The sequence below is a fragment of the Ictalurus punctatus genome, chromosome 10 (genome assembly GCF_001660625.3).
Source record: "Ictalurus punctatus breed USDA103 chromosome 10, Coco_2.0, whole genome shotgun sequence".
Classification (NCBI taxonomy): Eukaryota; Metazoa; Chordata; class Actinopteri; order Siluriformes; family Ictaluridae; genus Ictalurus; species Ictalurus punctatus.
Window position 1 is genome coordinate 22,710,996 of NC_030425.2, and position 18,454 is coordinate 22,729,449.

At 42.9% G+C, this 18,454-nt stretch overlaps 1 protein-coding gene across 1 annotated transcript; it reads left to right on the forward strand.

The window, feature by feature from the left end:
* Positions 1-2,294: 2,294 nt before the first annotated feature.
* irf2bp2b (interferon regulatory factor 2 binding protein 2b) lies at positions 2,295-5,556 on the forward strand. Its single transcript, XM_017478616.3, has 3 exons — positions 2,295-2,430; positions 2,723-3,869; positions 4,288-5,556. The coding sequence occupies exons 2-3, from the start codon at positions 3,101-3,103 to the stop codon at positions 5,070-5,072; spliced, it is 1,554 nt and encodes a 517-aa protein (XP_017334105.1). The 5' UTR covers positions 2,295-2,430; positions 2,723-3,100; the 3' UTR covers positions 5,073-5,556.
* Positions 5,557-18,454: the final 12,898 nt, after the last annotated feature.

An 18,454-nucleotide genomic window follows, 5' to 3' on the forward strand; every position in this document is an offset into this window, starting at 1 on the left:
ACGTCTTCCCAATTAGCAAACAAGACGTCATGGAGATCAATTTTACACGAGTTATTACTGAGGTATGTGTGCCACCAAGGATCGGAAATTACACCATTTCCCTCACGTGTAGTAGGAAAATTGCTAAAATAACTAATATGACTAATACGTCTACAATTACTCTGTAATTACACTATCAACCAAATAAAAGTTTTGCTGTATTATGAAATGTCACTGTTGCTTCACAAATACTGAATTTATAGCTATCATCTATCTATCTATCTATCTATCTATCTATCTATCTATCTACCTACCTACCTATCATTTCCTTTTATTTATCTACAAGTGATGAGCAAGTTGGTTCACTTCTAATCCAATCCAGCTAATATAAACATGGGCTCTCCACTGGTGCAAAATTGGAAGATTTTTCAAATCCAATTTGTTCCAATTCAGACGATGCCAAAGCAGTTCGATAATACAGTGTGCGGTGGCTGGTTTTATGTGTTATCCGAGGAAGCACTTGCTAGCCTTCACCATTCCTGATTCCTGGCTGTGGCATGATATGGAACAGCTAGCTAGTGGGTGGGATTTGGAAAATTACCAAATTGGGAGTAAATTAAAAAATAGAAGAAAATATGTGTACATAAACATCATGCAGTAATTATAGCTTGGAACAGTGGTTACCAACCCTGTTCCTGGAGATCTACATTCCTGAAGACTTTAGGATGATGAATGATGGAAATGATGAAAAACTAAAAACATCCAAATTAATATCAATGTAAAATCTTTACATTTCTAAATGATGCACTAACCTGTTCGCTCAAATTAATAATAAAATTTCCTATTTACTTGTAATGGGTGCCCTTGTTTCATTTCAAAATGTTTTACAATGGAGTCACCATGAATAGTAAATTTGTATAGCAAATATGGTAGTAACAAATGTAGTAAATAATTTTAAAAAAAGAAAAGAAAGATATGAAAAGCTAACACCTTTGGCTTGAGCCCATCTGATGGGCTATGCTAGACATATGCTAAGGATTATTAAATTAATTCACAACGTCAGTAACTGCTTTATTCTGGTCAAGGCTGCAGTGGATCCGGTGTCCATCCCAGAAACACACCCCAGATAGGACACCATGCACACACACATTAGGGCAATTTAGCATAGCTGGCATGTTTTTGGGAGGCGGGAGGAGACCTACACAGATATAGGGAGACCATACTAAACTCTGCACAGTAATGTGAGCTCAGAATCAAACCAGAGACCCTGGAGCTATGAGGCAGCAACCATGTGCAACACCCTGCACCACTGTGCCAACCTACTTACTCAGTTGAGGATATGATTGATTAAACTGATGAAACCTCATTACATTAATAGAATAAATTACTAAATTGAGAGAACTGGTGGAACTTAAACTGGTGTTTGTTTGGATTTTCAACACTGATTTACAAAAAGCTGGAGAAAACTTTTTTGTCATATGCCATCATCATATCTCTAAATGAGTTTCTTATCTATCTATCTATCTATCTATCTATCTATCTATCTATCTATCTATCTATCTTAATGCCATTTAATAACCCTTCATTCAAATCAAAGTGATTCCTCAAACCAGACAATTTATGGCTCACATATCTGATCCCATTAAAACTATATGTCTGGGGCTGGTTAAAGCTATGACTCACGCCTGGGTGCTCATAAAAACAACAATAAGGAAGCGCACATGGTAAGACTTGTCTTTGACATGGGGCTTTCCACTTTGTGCTAAACTTGAATGCAAGCCAGTGGCAGCTTTGCTGAATCACGTGGGCTTGGTCTACATGAGTCAAACTGATCAGCTTCAAGTCTTAACAAAGTCCACTTCCCTAAAGCTAAATTCATTAACCACGTTGGCTGTCACGTGCTTTCAGGGATTCCAGGTTTTCAGTTGAATGCACGCATTCGGTATTTTCAAAAATGACGCAATTTACATTTGAACTAAATTATTTTCATTTTTATCGAGTATAATTTAAGTACAACCGTCAGATGCACAGATCTGGATTGAAGTTCAAAAAAATCCAATCTGGCAACCCAGCATGCACCCCAAAGCAGGAAGGGGAAGTTTTCTGCTGGCAAACCCAGAATATATCAGAAATAACACCTTGCTAGATGCCTGTTTGGTGCAAATGATACAACAGCTTGTATATATTAGAGTGAAGAGTTAAATATGACCGCACTTGAAATGTGCACTGCAGCTCAGACATAAAGTCGGTCACCCGCGTGACGTTGCGTTGCCAGGGCGACAGGAATGCGGAATTATGGGCTGGCGCTCCAGGCAATATTTTTGGTTTACGGGTCAGTGGTGCACGTTTTAACAACGCTGGCGTTTGCAAGATCCGAGCCAAGATGTGCGGATTGCATAACAATGCGCACATCGGTGTAGTATGATTTTACCATAAACTGTAAGATCTAATGTAAGTACATTTAGATTTCTTCTCCTTCCTGTAACCTAAACAAAACAGCTATTCCAACTGGAAATTTTTAAAACGTAATTTTGGAGTCGATTTTTACTCAAATATATGATTATTTTACATATGTTTTATTTGATATATATTTTATAGTATTTATTAGTGCAAGCTGCTGAAACATACAACATTTGTATTCCTCTTTGTGGAGTAAATATTACGTTCCTGTGAATCAACCGAAATAAGAAGGCAAATAGTACTGAGAAAACACATCTAGACGTTGAAAAAAATGTGGTTTCAGATCCAACAGCCCAGCTGGAGCGCCGAGGGCGAGGGGGAAAGCGTGGCGCATGCGCATAAGGCGGTTGTCGAAGAATCGAAGTAAATAGAATCGGAGCTGAAACGCTGGAAGCTGAACTTTAGTGACGTCATCGCGCCACACAGAGCTGGCTGGCTGAGTAGTAGTGCGCGAGATAGATAGAGGCGCGCTGTAGTAAAGCACGCACTGCCATGAACTTCGGAGTGTAAACTTCGCTGTTTTTGTCGCCGACGGTCTGGTGCGGGAAACTACAACGATTTTTTTCTGCTTTTTTGTTGTTCCTTAACAAAACTAAAAACAACAGACGGGCGTTTGGAGAAGTAGTCGTATTCGTTCTTTTCTTCTTCCTTCCCCAAAGCCATGTCCTCCGCGGCGGTCGCTGCCTCGCGCAGGCAGTCGTGCTATCTGTGCGACTTGCCCCGCATGCCGTGGGCGATGATTTGGGATTTCACGGAGCCAGTGTGCAGGGGGTGCGTGAACTACGAGGGCGCTGATCGCATCGAGTTCGTGATCGAGACCGCGCGGCAGCTCAAGAGGGCTCACGGCTTCCAGGAAGGCAGGTCGCCTGGAGCTGGCAAGTCGGCCAAGGACATGCAGTCCGTGAACCACGCGGCTGGAGACGGTGGCTCGCGGGCGCCGCCGCCGCAGTCCCTGGACCGCTACTCCCTCTCTTCGGACAGACCGCCCCGCCTCGGGCCCGAGTATCAGCCCGGCGCTAGGCAGGCGAACGGCCTCCCCGTTCCGAACGGATTCCCCAAACCTGACGAGCCGCCGGAGCTGAACCGCCAGAGCCCCAATCCTCGCAGGGCGAGCGCGGTCCCCCCGAGCCTCGTGCCTTTGGGGAACGGAGCTCTGCCAGTGAACGCGCTCAACGGCCGGCCACCTCTGGGGATCCCGGGCGCGTTAACGGTTGATCACGGTGGGAAGCGGACGGACGATGGGAAGGACAAACACCGACCGGACAGCGTGTCTGACCTGGGCGAGAGTCACAAGCGCGATGAGTGGATGTCTAAAGGCAAGACGGTCCGCGACCTTATGGCCTTGAATAGTCTGGAAAGCAGGTTCAAGAAGGAGTACGCAGGCATGCCGCACCGGATGGGATACGACACGTCTGCCCCCTCAAAATCAGGTACAGAATTTGGCATTGTTTAAGAATCTACATTTTGCACTCAGGCACTTCAGAAGCCTTCACTCAATATTAGACAAATGTATGTGAAAGAAGTAGATTAAATGACCTCTGAACTCTTTTAAAAACACACATTTTTTCCTTCACATTTTGTATTTAATAAAATAAAATAATATCTTGGAATTGACTTCTGAATTTGAAAGTGTTCACATTTCTCTCTCACTGCCTTCATATGGCAAGGCTGTTTTTGTGCTTCAAAGAAATTGTCAAACAGTGCCAACAACAGGTCATGCTTAGAGTTTTAGAAGAATGAAAGCACTCCATTTTTTTTCTTTGCCTAATCTCTGTTTTTTCCTTTCTTTCTAACTGTTTAAACCACTTCCCCACCCCAACCCTTCCAATCCTCCCCCTCCCTTTACAGATCGAGGCAAGCAACCTCGAAGCAGCATGAAGAGGAAAGCCTCCCCTGAGCCTGAGGGTGAGGGCACAGTCACTAAGCTGAATGGCGACGGGCTCCCTTGGTCTTCCTGCCCATCCGAAGTGCCAAAGCTGCCTGCTGCAGCTCTGCCAGGCTACACCACCGGACCTCCTTCCACCATCTCTCCACACCCACGCACCACGCCACCTGAGGCTGCTTTGGCTGTGCAGAACGGCCAGTCTCCCATGGCCGCCCTTATCCAGGCAGCGGACAACGCTGGCAGCGCGGGCACCGGCTCGCCCAAAGACGCCAACCAGGTGCACTCCACTACAGCAAGGAGGAACAGCGGCAGCCCGCTCTCTCCTTCCTCAGCCAACCAGCGGCGGCTCACCCAAAGGGACGTGATGGGCGCAGGGGTGGCGGGCACGGCTGCTGCAGGCACAGGTGCCAGCCATGTCCCAGGTGTAGTAGACCCTCAGGGTGGTCACCCACAGAGCATTCCGGACTCGTCGGTGCCTCCTGGCAGCGTTCCCCTGTGCTGCACCTTGTGTCACGAGCGGCTTGAGGACACACATTTCGTGCAGTGCCCGTCAGTGCCCTCGCACAAGTTCTGCTTCCCCTGCTCACGCGAGAGCATCAAACAGCAGGGTGCTACGGGTGAAGTGTACTGCCCAAGCGGCGAGAAATGCCCACTGGTGGGCTCCAACGTGCCCTGGGCATTCATGCAGGGGGAAATAGCGACCATCTTGGCCGGAGACGTGAAAGTAAAAAAGGAGAGAGACCCTTGACTTTTCCACACTATTCTGTTTTCCTCTTTTTTTTGTTACGTTTGTTTTTTCTTGCAAAACATTCAACACCAACAAATGACACACACACATACGATTTCAGATGACTATAAATAAATCAAATTGCATACCATCCAAACAGAAATTATTGGACATGTACATATGGACTCAAGGGAAGTGTACACTTCATAAACATGGCTGTATAAATTTTTTTGATTTTCCCTTTTTGAATACATTGTTTCTATATTTTTTGAAGATGAAAGGTATGTACACATTCTAACAGACTACTTTCACCCCACCCCCTTTTTTCAGTTGTTGTTCAACGCCAATTATCAGTGTACTATTAGAACTGGTGGCAGTCCATGTTTAAACATAGAATGTGACTAAAACTACTCTATGAGCACTTGGCAAAACTGAAATGCTTCTAGCTGTACTTGTATGCACTTGTTTAAAATTGCCAAATACAATTTTTGACCTTGTAATAACAGCCTAAAGTGTCCATGCTCTGCTTCTTGTCCATTATTTTTGAGGCAGTCTCCCTCATGTGAATTACACTGTAGAGGGATGATGCAACAACCTGTGCAAGAAAATGGGACTCAATGGGGAAGGGGGGGGGTGAGAATGGGGGCGATGAGACAAAGGGAGAATGTGATATTCTGTGCTGTATATGTGGTGGCAATCCAGCGGTTTAATATGGGCATTATTAACTAATTAACTTCTCAAGAATATGTGAATGGGTAAGAATAGATATTTTCAGAGTTTGTCATCTGGTTGTGAGGTTTTTTTTAAACTTTTTTTTTTTAACTCTTATGTTGAGTACCTTACTGCGACATGCAATATGACCCTCTAGATGTCTATTTTTACTCCCACATGCCATATATTCGGGGCTCGTAAACACTCTTTCCTTTGGCCTTTTTCGGTAAGCCAAACCTGTGTTCCTCAACAACATATCCACACCTTATACATGGCATCTGTAACATTCAGTAGCCTTTGGGGATTTTGCTTTAACTTCTTAATAATTTCATGCCTCTAACATTCAAGTTTATAGCTTGTGTATAGAACCCTGGAGTCTACTGCTATAAGCGAGTGAATGAGAATGCCAACGTCTGAAGCTGCTTCTTGACCAAGTCCGGAGCAGTTATTTGACTCCTGAGCAATTTTAGCCACACGTTAGGAGAGTCGGTCCCACACCATAGCTCGAGCCCTAATGAAACGTTCTCTGACCACGTGGTTTTCGCCCCCTGCGGTGGAATTCCTGAGTCACCGTCCTCCGTCTCCTCAGTCTGGGGCTCCTTGGAGGCCAACATGCCTGCTACTGTTAAGGCTGATTGCACACACTAAGCTTACAGAAGTGAATGGAGGCCTCTGTTCCGCCCAGAATTCACATGCACTTGCCATTCAGCGGAGCAGCAAGCCTGCACTTAACCCTTTCGTAACCCAGCCCGGTAACTACCTTTTTTAAAAAAAAATTTTACTAAAATAATTTTTATTGCTTTCTTACTTCAGCCATTCATGTAGCCTAAAAAAAACAAGAACCAAGATATATTAATATCAGAATACTTATTATTAAAAAATTACATAACCCATTTTCAGGATTTATACATTTCCTAAGCTTGTATATTATTTATATTATAACACACATTAAAATACATAACATTAATGGCATATGACAGTCCTAAAACTTATAAACCAACAGGTTACATCTTGTCCGGTTTTGAAGAAAAATCATACGTCTTTATTATTATTATTATTATTTTTATTTATTTATTTATTTATTTATTTATTTTTAAAAGCACTTCAAAAATCCCTGCTATACGCCAAATTCCGTATATTTAACACACATTTTGGCTAGAATGAGCTTTTAAACTATAATATTTCACGGACTGTCACTTCCCGATGTGCACCGCGCGCAGTGAGAGTTCACAGCCGCGCGCGTTCTGAGCTGACCGGAGTGGTGACGTGTGCGCGCTCGCGGTCCTGTGTTGTTGTCAGACTTGTTTATTTTCTTCCGTCACACCGAAACTCGACGTGAAGTGTTTTGTTTACACAGCTGTCCCACCCCTATCCATTTAGTGTCGAGTCTAAATAATAAAATGTAGCTATATATATATATATATATATATATATATATATATATATATATATATATATATATATATATAGAGAGAGAGAGAGAGAGAGAGAGAGAGAGAGAGAGAGAGAGAATACGAGGGAGATAGCTTTGTTTTTACTATCGCGAGACACGTTGTTTTGGCGCGTGCAGTTTTTTCGGCTGTCATGATTTATAGGCTGCGACTTTTCCTTTCTTTCATCCCGCCAGAAATGTAAAGCTTCAGTCAAAACAGGTCGACATCAAAGCGCCATGCTTTCATTGCGAACTTGTTTGAATAAAACTGGGAGATTTGGATTTAATTTGTGATCATAAACAAATATAATTACTGCTATAATACTTACATTAGCACCATTATGACTGTACATATTACATGATGACACAGTAATTAACTTATATATTCTTGTTATAAATAATATAAAGACATAATGCTGTGCAACACCAAAATAACGTCCTACAACCCCTAATTTAATTGGCATATTATAACACCTAACTCGGTGTTAACGTCCTTTATGTATATTTCACTCTCCAGAAAAATTTGTACCTTTAGTACCTGTACCTTTCCTTGTCACCAGGGTGGTGCCCTTAAGGGTATATATTGTGTACTTTTAACAAATCTCTCAGCTAGAAATGTGGAAATAGGGTACCTTAAAAATTATTTAAGTTCCATAAACAGACTGCAATTAATTTAAAACATGCACTCCATTACTGCATTTCTAGGTAAAGGATACATACTGAAGGTACAAAATGTGTACCCTTGAGGGTACAACACCAGTAACAAGAGCTGGTACAGTTTAGTAAAAATTTTTTCTGAGAGTGTGCATGCACCTTAGTTTTAAAACATTCAAAAATATGATCTGTGTTGGAATTGCACTTCTGTTGTTGTAGGCAATGTGCAGCTGCATGTAAGCCCTGACGTGTACTTCAGACATTTCTCTGTCAAGCATGTAGGGGTGGTCTGAGCGACTGTTTCACTTTGTGTTTGGAACAAACTGCTCTGATTGGAGGTTTCAGATTCAAACACAACTCCGAAGGTCAACAAGTACGCTGTGGGCCTGCATGGCCTGGACAAGCCAGAGATGTGTGTTCGCCACGTCAGCAGTTTTAAGCTAGTCTGCCTTGGTGTTCTGGGGAAATCTTGTCAGGGTCTTACTGTCGGTGCTTTATGCAGTAGCACACACACATGCACGCATGCACACACACATAGACACACAGACAGGAGGGGCTAAAAAGCGGGAAGTGAAGGGGAGAGGGTGGGGGGGATCGCGGGGCAAACAGCCCAGCTCACATTCCAGAGTCTTTGCTATTCCAGGGGGAAAAAAAGAAAGCGGAGAATGTTAAAGGTAGCAAGGGAGGAATGGGAGACTGGGAGAGGGTGGGGGTAGAGGGAAACGGAGGGGGGGAGGGGGGGGGCAGACATATCCAGCAGTTGCACTGACTATAATTAGACAGAAAACAGGCGAAGCCCTACTGCCATCAATCACAGACACGGCAGCACCAAGAAAGGAACATGCGTCCTGTTGACTGGAAGCCTTTATCTGGAGGAAAGGGTTTTATGTCGCACCAAATATAGAGATCACACCCTTGCCAAGCTGGTGTGTATAGTAAAAGGGGGCCTCTGTTGCCTGGTTACCTGTTGCATGGGTAAACACAGGAGGGAATATGGAGGTGCCACGTCAGTTAACAGACACAGGGGAAACCAGGCCCTGGCCATGGCATTGCTCTCTATTGGCCTGCTACTGTACAACAGTCAGTGTTGTGTTGCTTCTTCATAAAATGTTCTTTTTAGTCACACATCTTTCAGCCCATGTAATTATGGTTATGCTGGTTGTCTTTTACTTCTTCACACCAAATTGACACAGTTCCATGCTCACTTCCCCATGTTCCCTCGTGAGCTGTCTTTGGGATAAAAGCCCTAATTAATCATTTCCCAAAAAAACCTCCACATACTTCAGAATATGGGCTAAGCTGATTTTTTTTCATTAGTGAAATTTTACCCATGAACATTTTCAAATCTAGTCTTATTCTCTGGAAGCAACTTTGAAAACAGACTCCCGTTTCAGGAAGCCTGATTTTAGAGATTTGCTCTTCAAAGTGGATCTCTTGCATCCTTTCTGACTCTTTGTATGAGTGCCATTTAAAAAAAAAAAAAAAAAAAAAGCCTTTTAAGATGGGGTTTTCTGGTACACGTGGCGCAGGGCTTTCCATCATACTGCGAGGGGGGACATATGGGGTCTTTCTTAGATGTGTGAAATGAATGCTTTGTAATGAAATATCCCACCCAGCACGAGGCTCAGTTTCTGTTGCATGGGGGAGGAATGGGTGGGAGGAAGCACAGACCAAAGGATATAGTATGTGAGAAGAGAGGGGAAGATGAGGGTGGGAGGGGGAAGCAGAGGAACTGCTTCTTGACCTCATTTGTTAATGTGTAACAGGCCTTTCCGTGGGTTCTGTTTGACAACTGTTGCACAATCTCTTGTGTTTTTCAAAAGCAGAGCGGTCCTTTGCACTCTGGCTGCCTCTTTTCTGTGCCGCCATGGGTGTGGTGGTTTGGCAGTATGAAGGCTCTGTAAATGGTCAGCTTTGGCAAGAACAAACTCTCAAACTATCCCATTCTCTTACTATTTGCTTGGAGTGCTTTTCCTGCCTAGCCTTTTCCATTGCTTTGTTTTCCAGATTTTCTTCATAAGATTTGCTTTTTTAAATCGTCAAGGCAAGACAAGGTGTGGATTGAAGCAGTTGGAAATGAAGGATTCCTATTGACATTCAAGATCAAGTGACGTGATCGTTTAAGAGCTGATTCAGCATTGAAATTTATCATACGCTACTTTATAAATTGGATGTCATGGCATTTGCCATGTTTTGAACCCACTGCATAGTCTCTTAAAATGAAACAATTAAACCTGTGCATTTTCCAATTATAACTTCAGACTTCTTAAAAGGGAAACAAAATTGAAACTGTATAAAATTCTGAATTTCTGTTGAATTTCTTGAATGACATGATCGTTTAAAAGCTGTTTCAAGACTGAACTTTATGAAATATATGTTGCTTTATAAACTGTCTCTCGTGACTCTTTCCATGTTTTTGCGCCTGCTGTGTACAGTAAGTTGCTTTCTCAAAATGGAGCCGTTTTCCATTCCCATCTTTAGACCTATATAGAGAATGGTCTGAAGCAGTCTCAAATTCTGAATCTCTATAGAATGATTAAGTCTTGTTCTTTGAGAACAAGAGATCTTTAAATAGTTGACTCAAAACAAATTCATGTTATTTTAAGCAACACAATGGCATTCCATTGTTTGTGAAAGGGAAGTGAGGGAATTAATGAGCTTTGGAGGTCTCGAAACCCAATTTTCTAGTTGGTTCTACCATTTCACACAAGGCGTATTGACACAAACACTCGACTTTTGACCTTGCTGATCACTCAGTAAGAGCACAAACTCCAATCCATGCATGGAATAGCTTCTGGACATTGGTCAAAAAAGGCAGCTGCCTGTGATATAAATGGGTCGTTATGGAGGCAAAGTCCAAACTCCATGTGCAGAGGCTCAAGACATATGGTTAGGCTGAGAAGATGAATTGACATTCAGTACAATCAAATTGAGCTCAACCCTTTTTTGTGAACCACTAACTAGGTCCAAACAGGTTTGAACACCGTTTCATTAAAAGAAGAATACACATACAAGGCGTGTTGCTGCTTTAAAGAAGGTGATACGCAGCATTGCAGCAGGATTGCAAGGCCTCTGGGCCAAAGGTGTGTTGTGAGTGGTGCTCTGTGGTAACATGTGGAATACACGTCAGGTAGAGCCAGAGGGGAAAAGAGATTAAGAGCGTGGGAAGGGGGAGGCTGTGTATATGTCTATCAGATAAGTTTGACTTTCTCTATTTGAATGGAGACTGAACGTAGATTTTGATTTAATCCGTTTGGTGAGCAAGAAAGCAGGAGACAGAGCGATGAGCTGGAAGCTGATTAAGATGATAATTTAGGACTGATTAAGACATTAATTCTATGAGTCTGTAAAGAAAGAGAATTGTTCTCTCGCTCCCTTTTTCTCACTTTTGCACTTTCTCATTCACAGCAGAGCTCTCTATATATAACTCCACATGACACCTTATTTAGGTGACTATCTATTTTCACTCCCCTGTCATTAGTCTTTCTTTAGTTCTCTGTTTTGCTCCCTTTCTCTCCAACAGGCAGTAGGCTAATGGAAAGCTCTAACATAAAGGCAAAAGCAGGTCACTGCTGATTGGGAACAAGGACAAGGGCTTTTTCTAAAACCAAAAAAAAAAAAAAAAGGAGAAAGGAATGCAGAACAGGATTTATGGTTAGTGCTATTTTGGTTGGAGTCATGAGGTTTCTAACATTAGTGGCATTGTTCCTCCTTGAGAGTCCTGGTCAGATTGAGCCCTTGGCCAAACTGTCCTATAAAAAACCTTTAATTAAAACACAGTTGCATCTGGTTTAAATTACATTGTGTCCTTTATGTGAAAAAATATCCTTTAGAAATTTACTACCATAAAAGACAGTTCATTGAAGTCAGCGATGCATTTATGCCCCTGTGTCTTATTATAGTGTCTTATCTCTAACCAGAGCTTTTAACTATTGATTTTTAAGGATGACTTTCCACTCTTTCAAGAAGAAAGGCTGGATTTTTCTCTGTTTGTATTCAACATTCATTCATGCCCTGCAGGTCTATGGGATCATCTTCATATATATTTCAAAAACTGCGCAACTTCTCTTTCTCTCCTCTCAGCCGCTAGTGCAATAGACATGCAACAGCTGATCTCAATAGAAGCTTTCATATCTATCTCTCTGTCCGGACCCCACAGGCTCCATCTTTGATCTCACGGGGATCCAAATGTTCAGTTTAATAGGACACAGATGAAGCCCAGCACCCTTGTTATCCCAGGCGGGGAAGGGACCTTGCTTCCTCCGGCCTTCACCACCACTTACACACTGACTTCTGAGAAACAGGCCTTGCTCATGAAGGTCAATTCTACACAGTTTGATCCATTCGCTGTGAAACGTGTGACCGTCGTTTGATTGATTTCTCTTTTTGCAACCCCAGACTGGTAGACATAAGAACCCATTTCTATCCCCCTCCTTTCCTTCTCATGGAGTACTGAGGGTTTCCAGAGCAGGGGTGGGGTGGGGTTGGGGGTGATTGAGAAGTAACCAGAGGAATGTATTCTTCTTTTGCATGATTAATGCCCTCTCGTCCTGCCATGGAGCCACACTGCTCTATTTTTAGCGTGCAGTGTCAAAAAGGGGCCTGCAGGAATCGCAGTAGGCTGCAATTCACATGATGGATGAAATCATCACAAAGTACAGTCTCTGTCTTTTTTTCCACACCCACTCTCTTTCTTTCTTCTTTCTTTCTTTCTTTCTTTCTTTCTTTCTGTCAAATGGAAATGAGCATTCCTTTTTTGTCCTCAACGTGAAAAACGAGACAGCTAGCGCTCGCGATCGTCGGAATGTTTTCTTTCAGGTGCTGGATCGCTGTCAAATGTGCTGGAAAAAAAAACTGGAACGAGCAGTAAGCGGCGGCAAAGGGAGGGAGAGAAAAATGAGACGAGGCGAAGAGGAACAAAAACAAAAGAGCACAAAAACAGATCTCGACAGAAAAAAAGACGGGAGCGAGGGAGAGAGAGGACAGGACGGGGGTGGGGAGGGGGGGTTGAGCTAGACAGAAGAGGCTTTTGTGTGCAAGACAGCCATTGCTGAGGGAGAGAAGGGATTGGGATCAGCTGATGAGCTGATGCGATAAAGAAAAAAGGCGGCTTCTCGGCACACAGCACAAAGGCAGACAGGAGAGAACGTCAGGTTTTGACATGAACCCAACTAGCTGCAGCTGCGGCCAGCCTTTTGGCTTTATTACAGTTTGTTCTTCAACTCAATGCTGCCAACCCAGAGTATTGTTGTCAAATGTATTTCCGACAAGTCTCAACTTGACGCGTATTCTGTCTCTGCACATTTGCAAGAGGAGATTTCTTTGCCTCCTTCATGTTGGCTCTGCAAAGCTGGCGTGTTTTCCACAGTTTCGATCTGGGAGCAATTAGAGTTGGATGATTTTCCTGGCACGCAACCACATACAGTACAAATATGAGCCTCTCCTCGTTTAGCCATTGGAAAACATATCTTCCAATGGCTAAACAGAGCACTGTGGTATTCAACATTGCACAGTGGTTGAGGGAAAGGAAGAAGAAGAGAGATGAGGAAAAAGAGATAATACATAAACTGCCTGAGTTCGCAGCACAGACTCATAACTCAGTCATCACCCATGTTATATAACCATGCCACTGTGAATAATGTGCTTGCTGTATCCCAAAAGATCAAACAAACATCTCTGTTTCGCTCTCTCCTCCACTCTTTTTTCTCTCTGTTCTTCATATACCTAGACCTAGAGTGCTATGTATTATAGTATTGTTCTATTTCTATGTTATATTCCCTTATTTGGTTCAGTGTGATTAGTGTAAGAGAAGTGCTACAGAATGATAACAACAGTACAGTGTTATTTTGTACTCCAGCACATTGGAACACATTGCTAAAACACCAACTAGGAGGTTTGTTCAGGTTTCATTTGAGTGAGTAATGCGAACGTCCCAATGCGCGATTCCTTATTTCATTCCAAACCCAGACTTGGAACAAAGCTATCCATGAAAAATGTGGTGTGTCTAACATCCTGTCCACATCCAGCCACATGCAGACTGACTATTTCTCAGAAGAATGTGCTGGACTGAGTCCCGAAACACGTGGTCCGCGCCTCCTCTCATGTTCCCAAACAAAGAGAAATGTTAATAACATACTGCTGACGAAGGGTACAGGGAACATGTGAATCCCCCCTCTCTTTGTTTGTGCGCACATCTGGGATTCAGTAATAGTACGGGTAGAAAAGGCAACGTTTCTCCTCCCCCCTGCTAGCAGGCAGGAGTGTGTGGGAAGAAAACGATCTGGTGTCATGCTGCATGGAAAGTTGTTGGCCAAGCCAAGCAGGATATGCTGGAATGGGAGGGGGCATTTCTGCACAAGGGAACGTTGAAATCCAGCAGGCATCCTGCCAAGTGCAAGAGCGAGTCTCTGAGTGTGAGATTATGAGTGTACTTGTGTGTGTGTGTCTGTATCTCTGTGTGTGTGTGTGTGTGTGTGTGTGTGTGTGTGTGTGTGTGTGTGTATGTTATTGAGATATTTTCATAACTGGCACGGTTTCAGGGGCGGATAGCTTACAGAAGTTTTGGTAGCACCTGCTTCTGGAAAGTTTAGCTGTCTGATCTGCTGAGATTTCGGTATGCCAGATATTGACGGAATGACAGCGTTGTCAGTGCAGGAATGTAGTTATGAGCCAGCACTCTTACTCACGTACACATGTACCCACAGACTGGGCAGGGCAGGAACAAGACTGCATTGTGAATGGCAGGTTTGAATTTTAGAACAGGCATGAGGAGGGCCTGCCTCGACAAAGCCCGAAAAACCCTGCTATGTAGAGGGAGGAATCTTCTCACAAGGTAATGAGGATCATTAAAAAATAATAATAATAATAATAACACAATGACTGAAATCATTGCCTCAAAATAATTGGGTGTGACATCTGCGGTGTGCAAAATATGAGCCGGCGATGACGGTGTGACTGTGACATTAGGAAAAAGAATGCCTGCCCTCATAGCAGCATGTGAAACTCAGGCTTATGTGTCAGTTATTGCGGAGTGACATGGAAGGCCAACCATCGCCCTCGTGCTTCCCTGTGTGGAGGGAGATGTGGGTGGTATGTTCTAGTGTGGAACAAGGTTAAATATAGGTGCAAGGATGCGAGTATTATGTTTGTGTGAGTGTAGGAGCTAGGGGCTATCCATCCCCCACCCCCAACACTTCCACCACCACCACCACCCCCTGCCTTAAGGTTTGGATGTGCTATTTTGGCCACACACTCATACAGTATAATCGCACAAGGTTTACTTACTTCACTATCAAGGACATGGACACAAACTGTCAGCAGTACATCACACCAACTACACTAAATCTTTCATGCGATAGCCGTAAGCATAGAGCAATTCCCACTGGAAATAATACCCATCTTTAGGACAATACTATAGTCTGAGTGGTCAGTTGGCTGATGACTGCGAGTGCTGCCATGATGTCTGCTCTGCTCCATGGTGTCAGATATCAAGGAAGGGTTTAGAAGCACATCATCACATCTGTTATCCCTGTGGCCTTTAGAGCCAGTCTGAAGCACTTAGCTTCAAATAGAGTCATGGAGTGTGCTGGTATTTTAAGCGCTGTCTATCAGGATGCCTCACCTTAGTTATTTTGGTGTTGGAGTGTCACAAAATGTTCAAGCCAACCAGTATAGCTTGATATTTTGAACTTTGGCTAGTGGCCATGTTTACATGCAAAACTTGTTCCAAACTTGTACTGAAACTCTGTTGTATATCTTTATTTGTGTGTATGCTTCACCGAAGTCGAGCATTAGCATAACGAGAAACTTGAGAGACCTGTCAGACTGTAACCAGTATGTTCGCCAATTGTTTAATCACCTTGTGTTTAACAGTTAAAGGAATATTCCAGCATTTTTCAAACGAATTTCTTTCTATTGTATCTGTAGCACATGTGCGATTACCAAAGACAGGAATTTCCTGATATTTGCCTGTGCTTAGAAAAAAAAGAACAGAAAGCCATTGAGAATAAATGTCTGAAGATGAAACAACCAAAAAAAAAAGTCCTTATATAGAGTTATCCAACTTTCCAAAATTTGTGCAATATTTTTCTCAGTACAAGTGATTCTGATTACATGTGCTTTCCCTTTTTGTGGTAATAATACACTGTCAGGCAGAAACGAAGGCATTTCCATGTTAATCTAGAGCTACGTTGAGTATATTGGTAAAACAACATAACCACAAATTCTTCCATGTGAAAAAGTAGCTCCTTCTCAGAACGGATGCATAAACAGAGTTTAATTTCCTAATGTGTTTGTCAAAAAATCCTGTATGTGTTTTTATGTGATTTTTCCTTGACTCAACTGCCAATGGACTTGTATTATAAGGGAATTTTGAGTCAACTCATTTTCTCTTGTTATCTCAGTACAGTTGAAAAAATGCTGGAGTATTTGTTTCAATTATGCCAGTCTCAGCAAATTGCATTCCAACAGAACAGTAGTCATGAAGATGGATTTATGTGTCCCCTGATCCATCCACACAATTATATTTTTTCCTAACAATAACAGTTTTAAATGCCTACCAACAGATTTTAGTGAGCGTGCACCTTCACAGAAATCCACATATGTAAATTGTATGCATGGATTCAGAATATAAAAGTAATCAGATTTAAATGTTTACCTGGTAATCACTGATGTTTTTCTTTTTTTTTTTTTTATTTGATTTTTGATTTTGTCAGTATTCACCTCTTTTGATGAGATTTCATTTCATTCCCAAATTTCATTGGGATTGACACTACTTTATTTCACTTTCGGTGTGTACATAAAATCTTTACATTCTTATTAAGCTAACAGTCATGTTATGAATGCTTTTTTAGCTTACATGTCAGCCTAGCTACTGTTGTGAAGGCGACTGACAGAGAACTATATCTGTTTTTCTCCAAAAGGGTCTCAGTGCTTGCTATTGTTGGATATGTGTATGGGGGTTGTCTCCATGCACATATTCAGAAATGCACTGGCTCTGTTCTCATTACCCAGTGTCCTTGGTGAGTGTGTTATATTTAGCTGTTGTGGGCCTGTCAGAGCGCTGTGGCATCTGACCCGAGCGTGCGGGCTCCGGCGCAGCGTCACATTTCACAAGCTGAGCTCAGGCTCACTGGACCACTTAGTTTCCCCAGAAGGCGGTGATTTATAGAAGTGGATCAGGTGTCCCGGCGTCTGCTGAAGCCATCAGGGATGCTTCATTCGACTTTGAGACTTGTGACCTGAACCAAGGGCGAGGCAGAAGTAGGGGAAACTCGAGACAAGGCGAGACTCTGGACTTGAGCTACAGGCTACACGTTGACTATGCAGAGGGGTGGGCAGTGTTTGGCACTGGCCTTGACATGAGAGATCAGTGACCTACCCTTTTCACACACATTGACACTCATATAAATATCTATATACGCAATAGTCATTAATGTCATGATGCTTCAATGGAAATAGCATCCTTCAATTACATCAGTGTCTTTTCCTCAAATGTCTGCATCCCAGACTTCTTACTGTCTTAAATGGTTTCTTCTGCGTATTCCAAATCTTTCTCTCTGTATGTGCAAGACGTCCTGAGTACACACAGATCTGCTCCTCTCTCGCTTCCTGGAGTATTTGGCAGTCAGACGCTTTGGAGGAACGTTTCACCTGGCTAAAGCTAGCAGAGTTTTGACAGAGGCTCATGGAAAGAAAGAGAGACTGAGACAGAGAGTGGGGGGAAGTGGGGGAGATCTGGGTTCCTGGAAACATCCTGTCGTGTTCTAACAGGAAAAACTGTCTGTCTGCCAACTCAGCAGCCCTCATGAGTCTGAGTGCGCGCACACACACACACACACACACACACACACACACACACACACACACACACACACATGCATTATATAGACTTTCCAACCATTCCTGCTGAATAAAAATGATATAAAAACAAAACAAATGCCATTCACTGAACAGAATATATATTGAAAATGTTTGATGGCCCTTCTCTTTATTTCATCTATCATACACACTATCTAGAATTATTGGTGGCGTTCATGGCGTTCAAGTAAATGGAATAATACATACAGTACCTGCAATAAGTGATTTTTAACAATCGTATACTATCGTTACACATCTTACACATATGGGGGTATTGTATAGTTTTATTTTAACAGTCTTCTCTTCTCAGGTTTCTCCTGTAGTTGGTGGATTACAAAGGCTTTTGCATCTGAGCAACAACATATTTATACTCTAGGGAAATAGAACATGGTCAGAGACAACAACACTTCCTGAAATAACAATTAAAATAAATATTATCCATCCATTTTATGTACCGCTTATTCTGCACAGGGTTGCAGGGGAGCCTATCCCATGGAACTCGGTGCACACCCTGGATGGGGGGCCAGCCCATGACAAAGCACAATCACACACTACAGACAATTTGGAAATGCCAATCAGCCACCAACGCATGTCTTTGGACTGGGGGAGCAAACCATAGTGCCCAGAGGAAACCCCAAAAGCACAGGGAGAACACGGAAACTCCACGTAGGTGAGAGCGGCGGCGAGAATCGAACCCCCAACTCTGGTGGTGCGAGGCATACGTGATAACCACAGCCACCATATATAA

Coding starts and splice junctions, on each gene's coding strand:
- irf2bp2b (XM_017478616.3), top strand. CDS start 3,101: ATGTCCTCCGCGGCGGTCGCTGCCTCGCGCAGGCAGTCGTGCTATCTG. Junction 3,870..4,287: donor GTCTGCCCCCTCAAAATCAG/GTACAGAATTTG, acceptor CTCCCTTTACAG/ATCGAGGCAAGCAACCTCGA.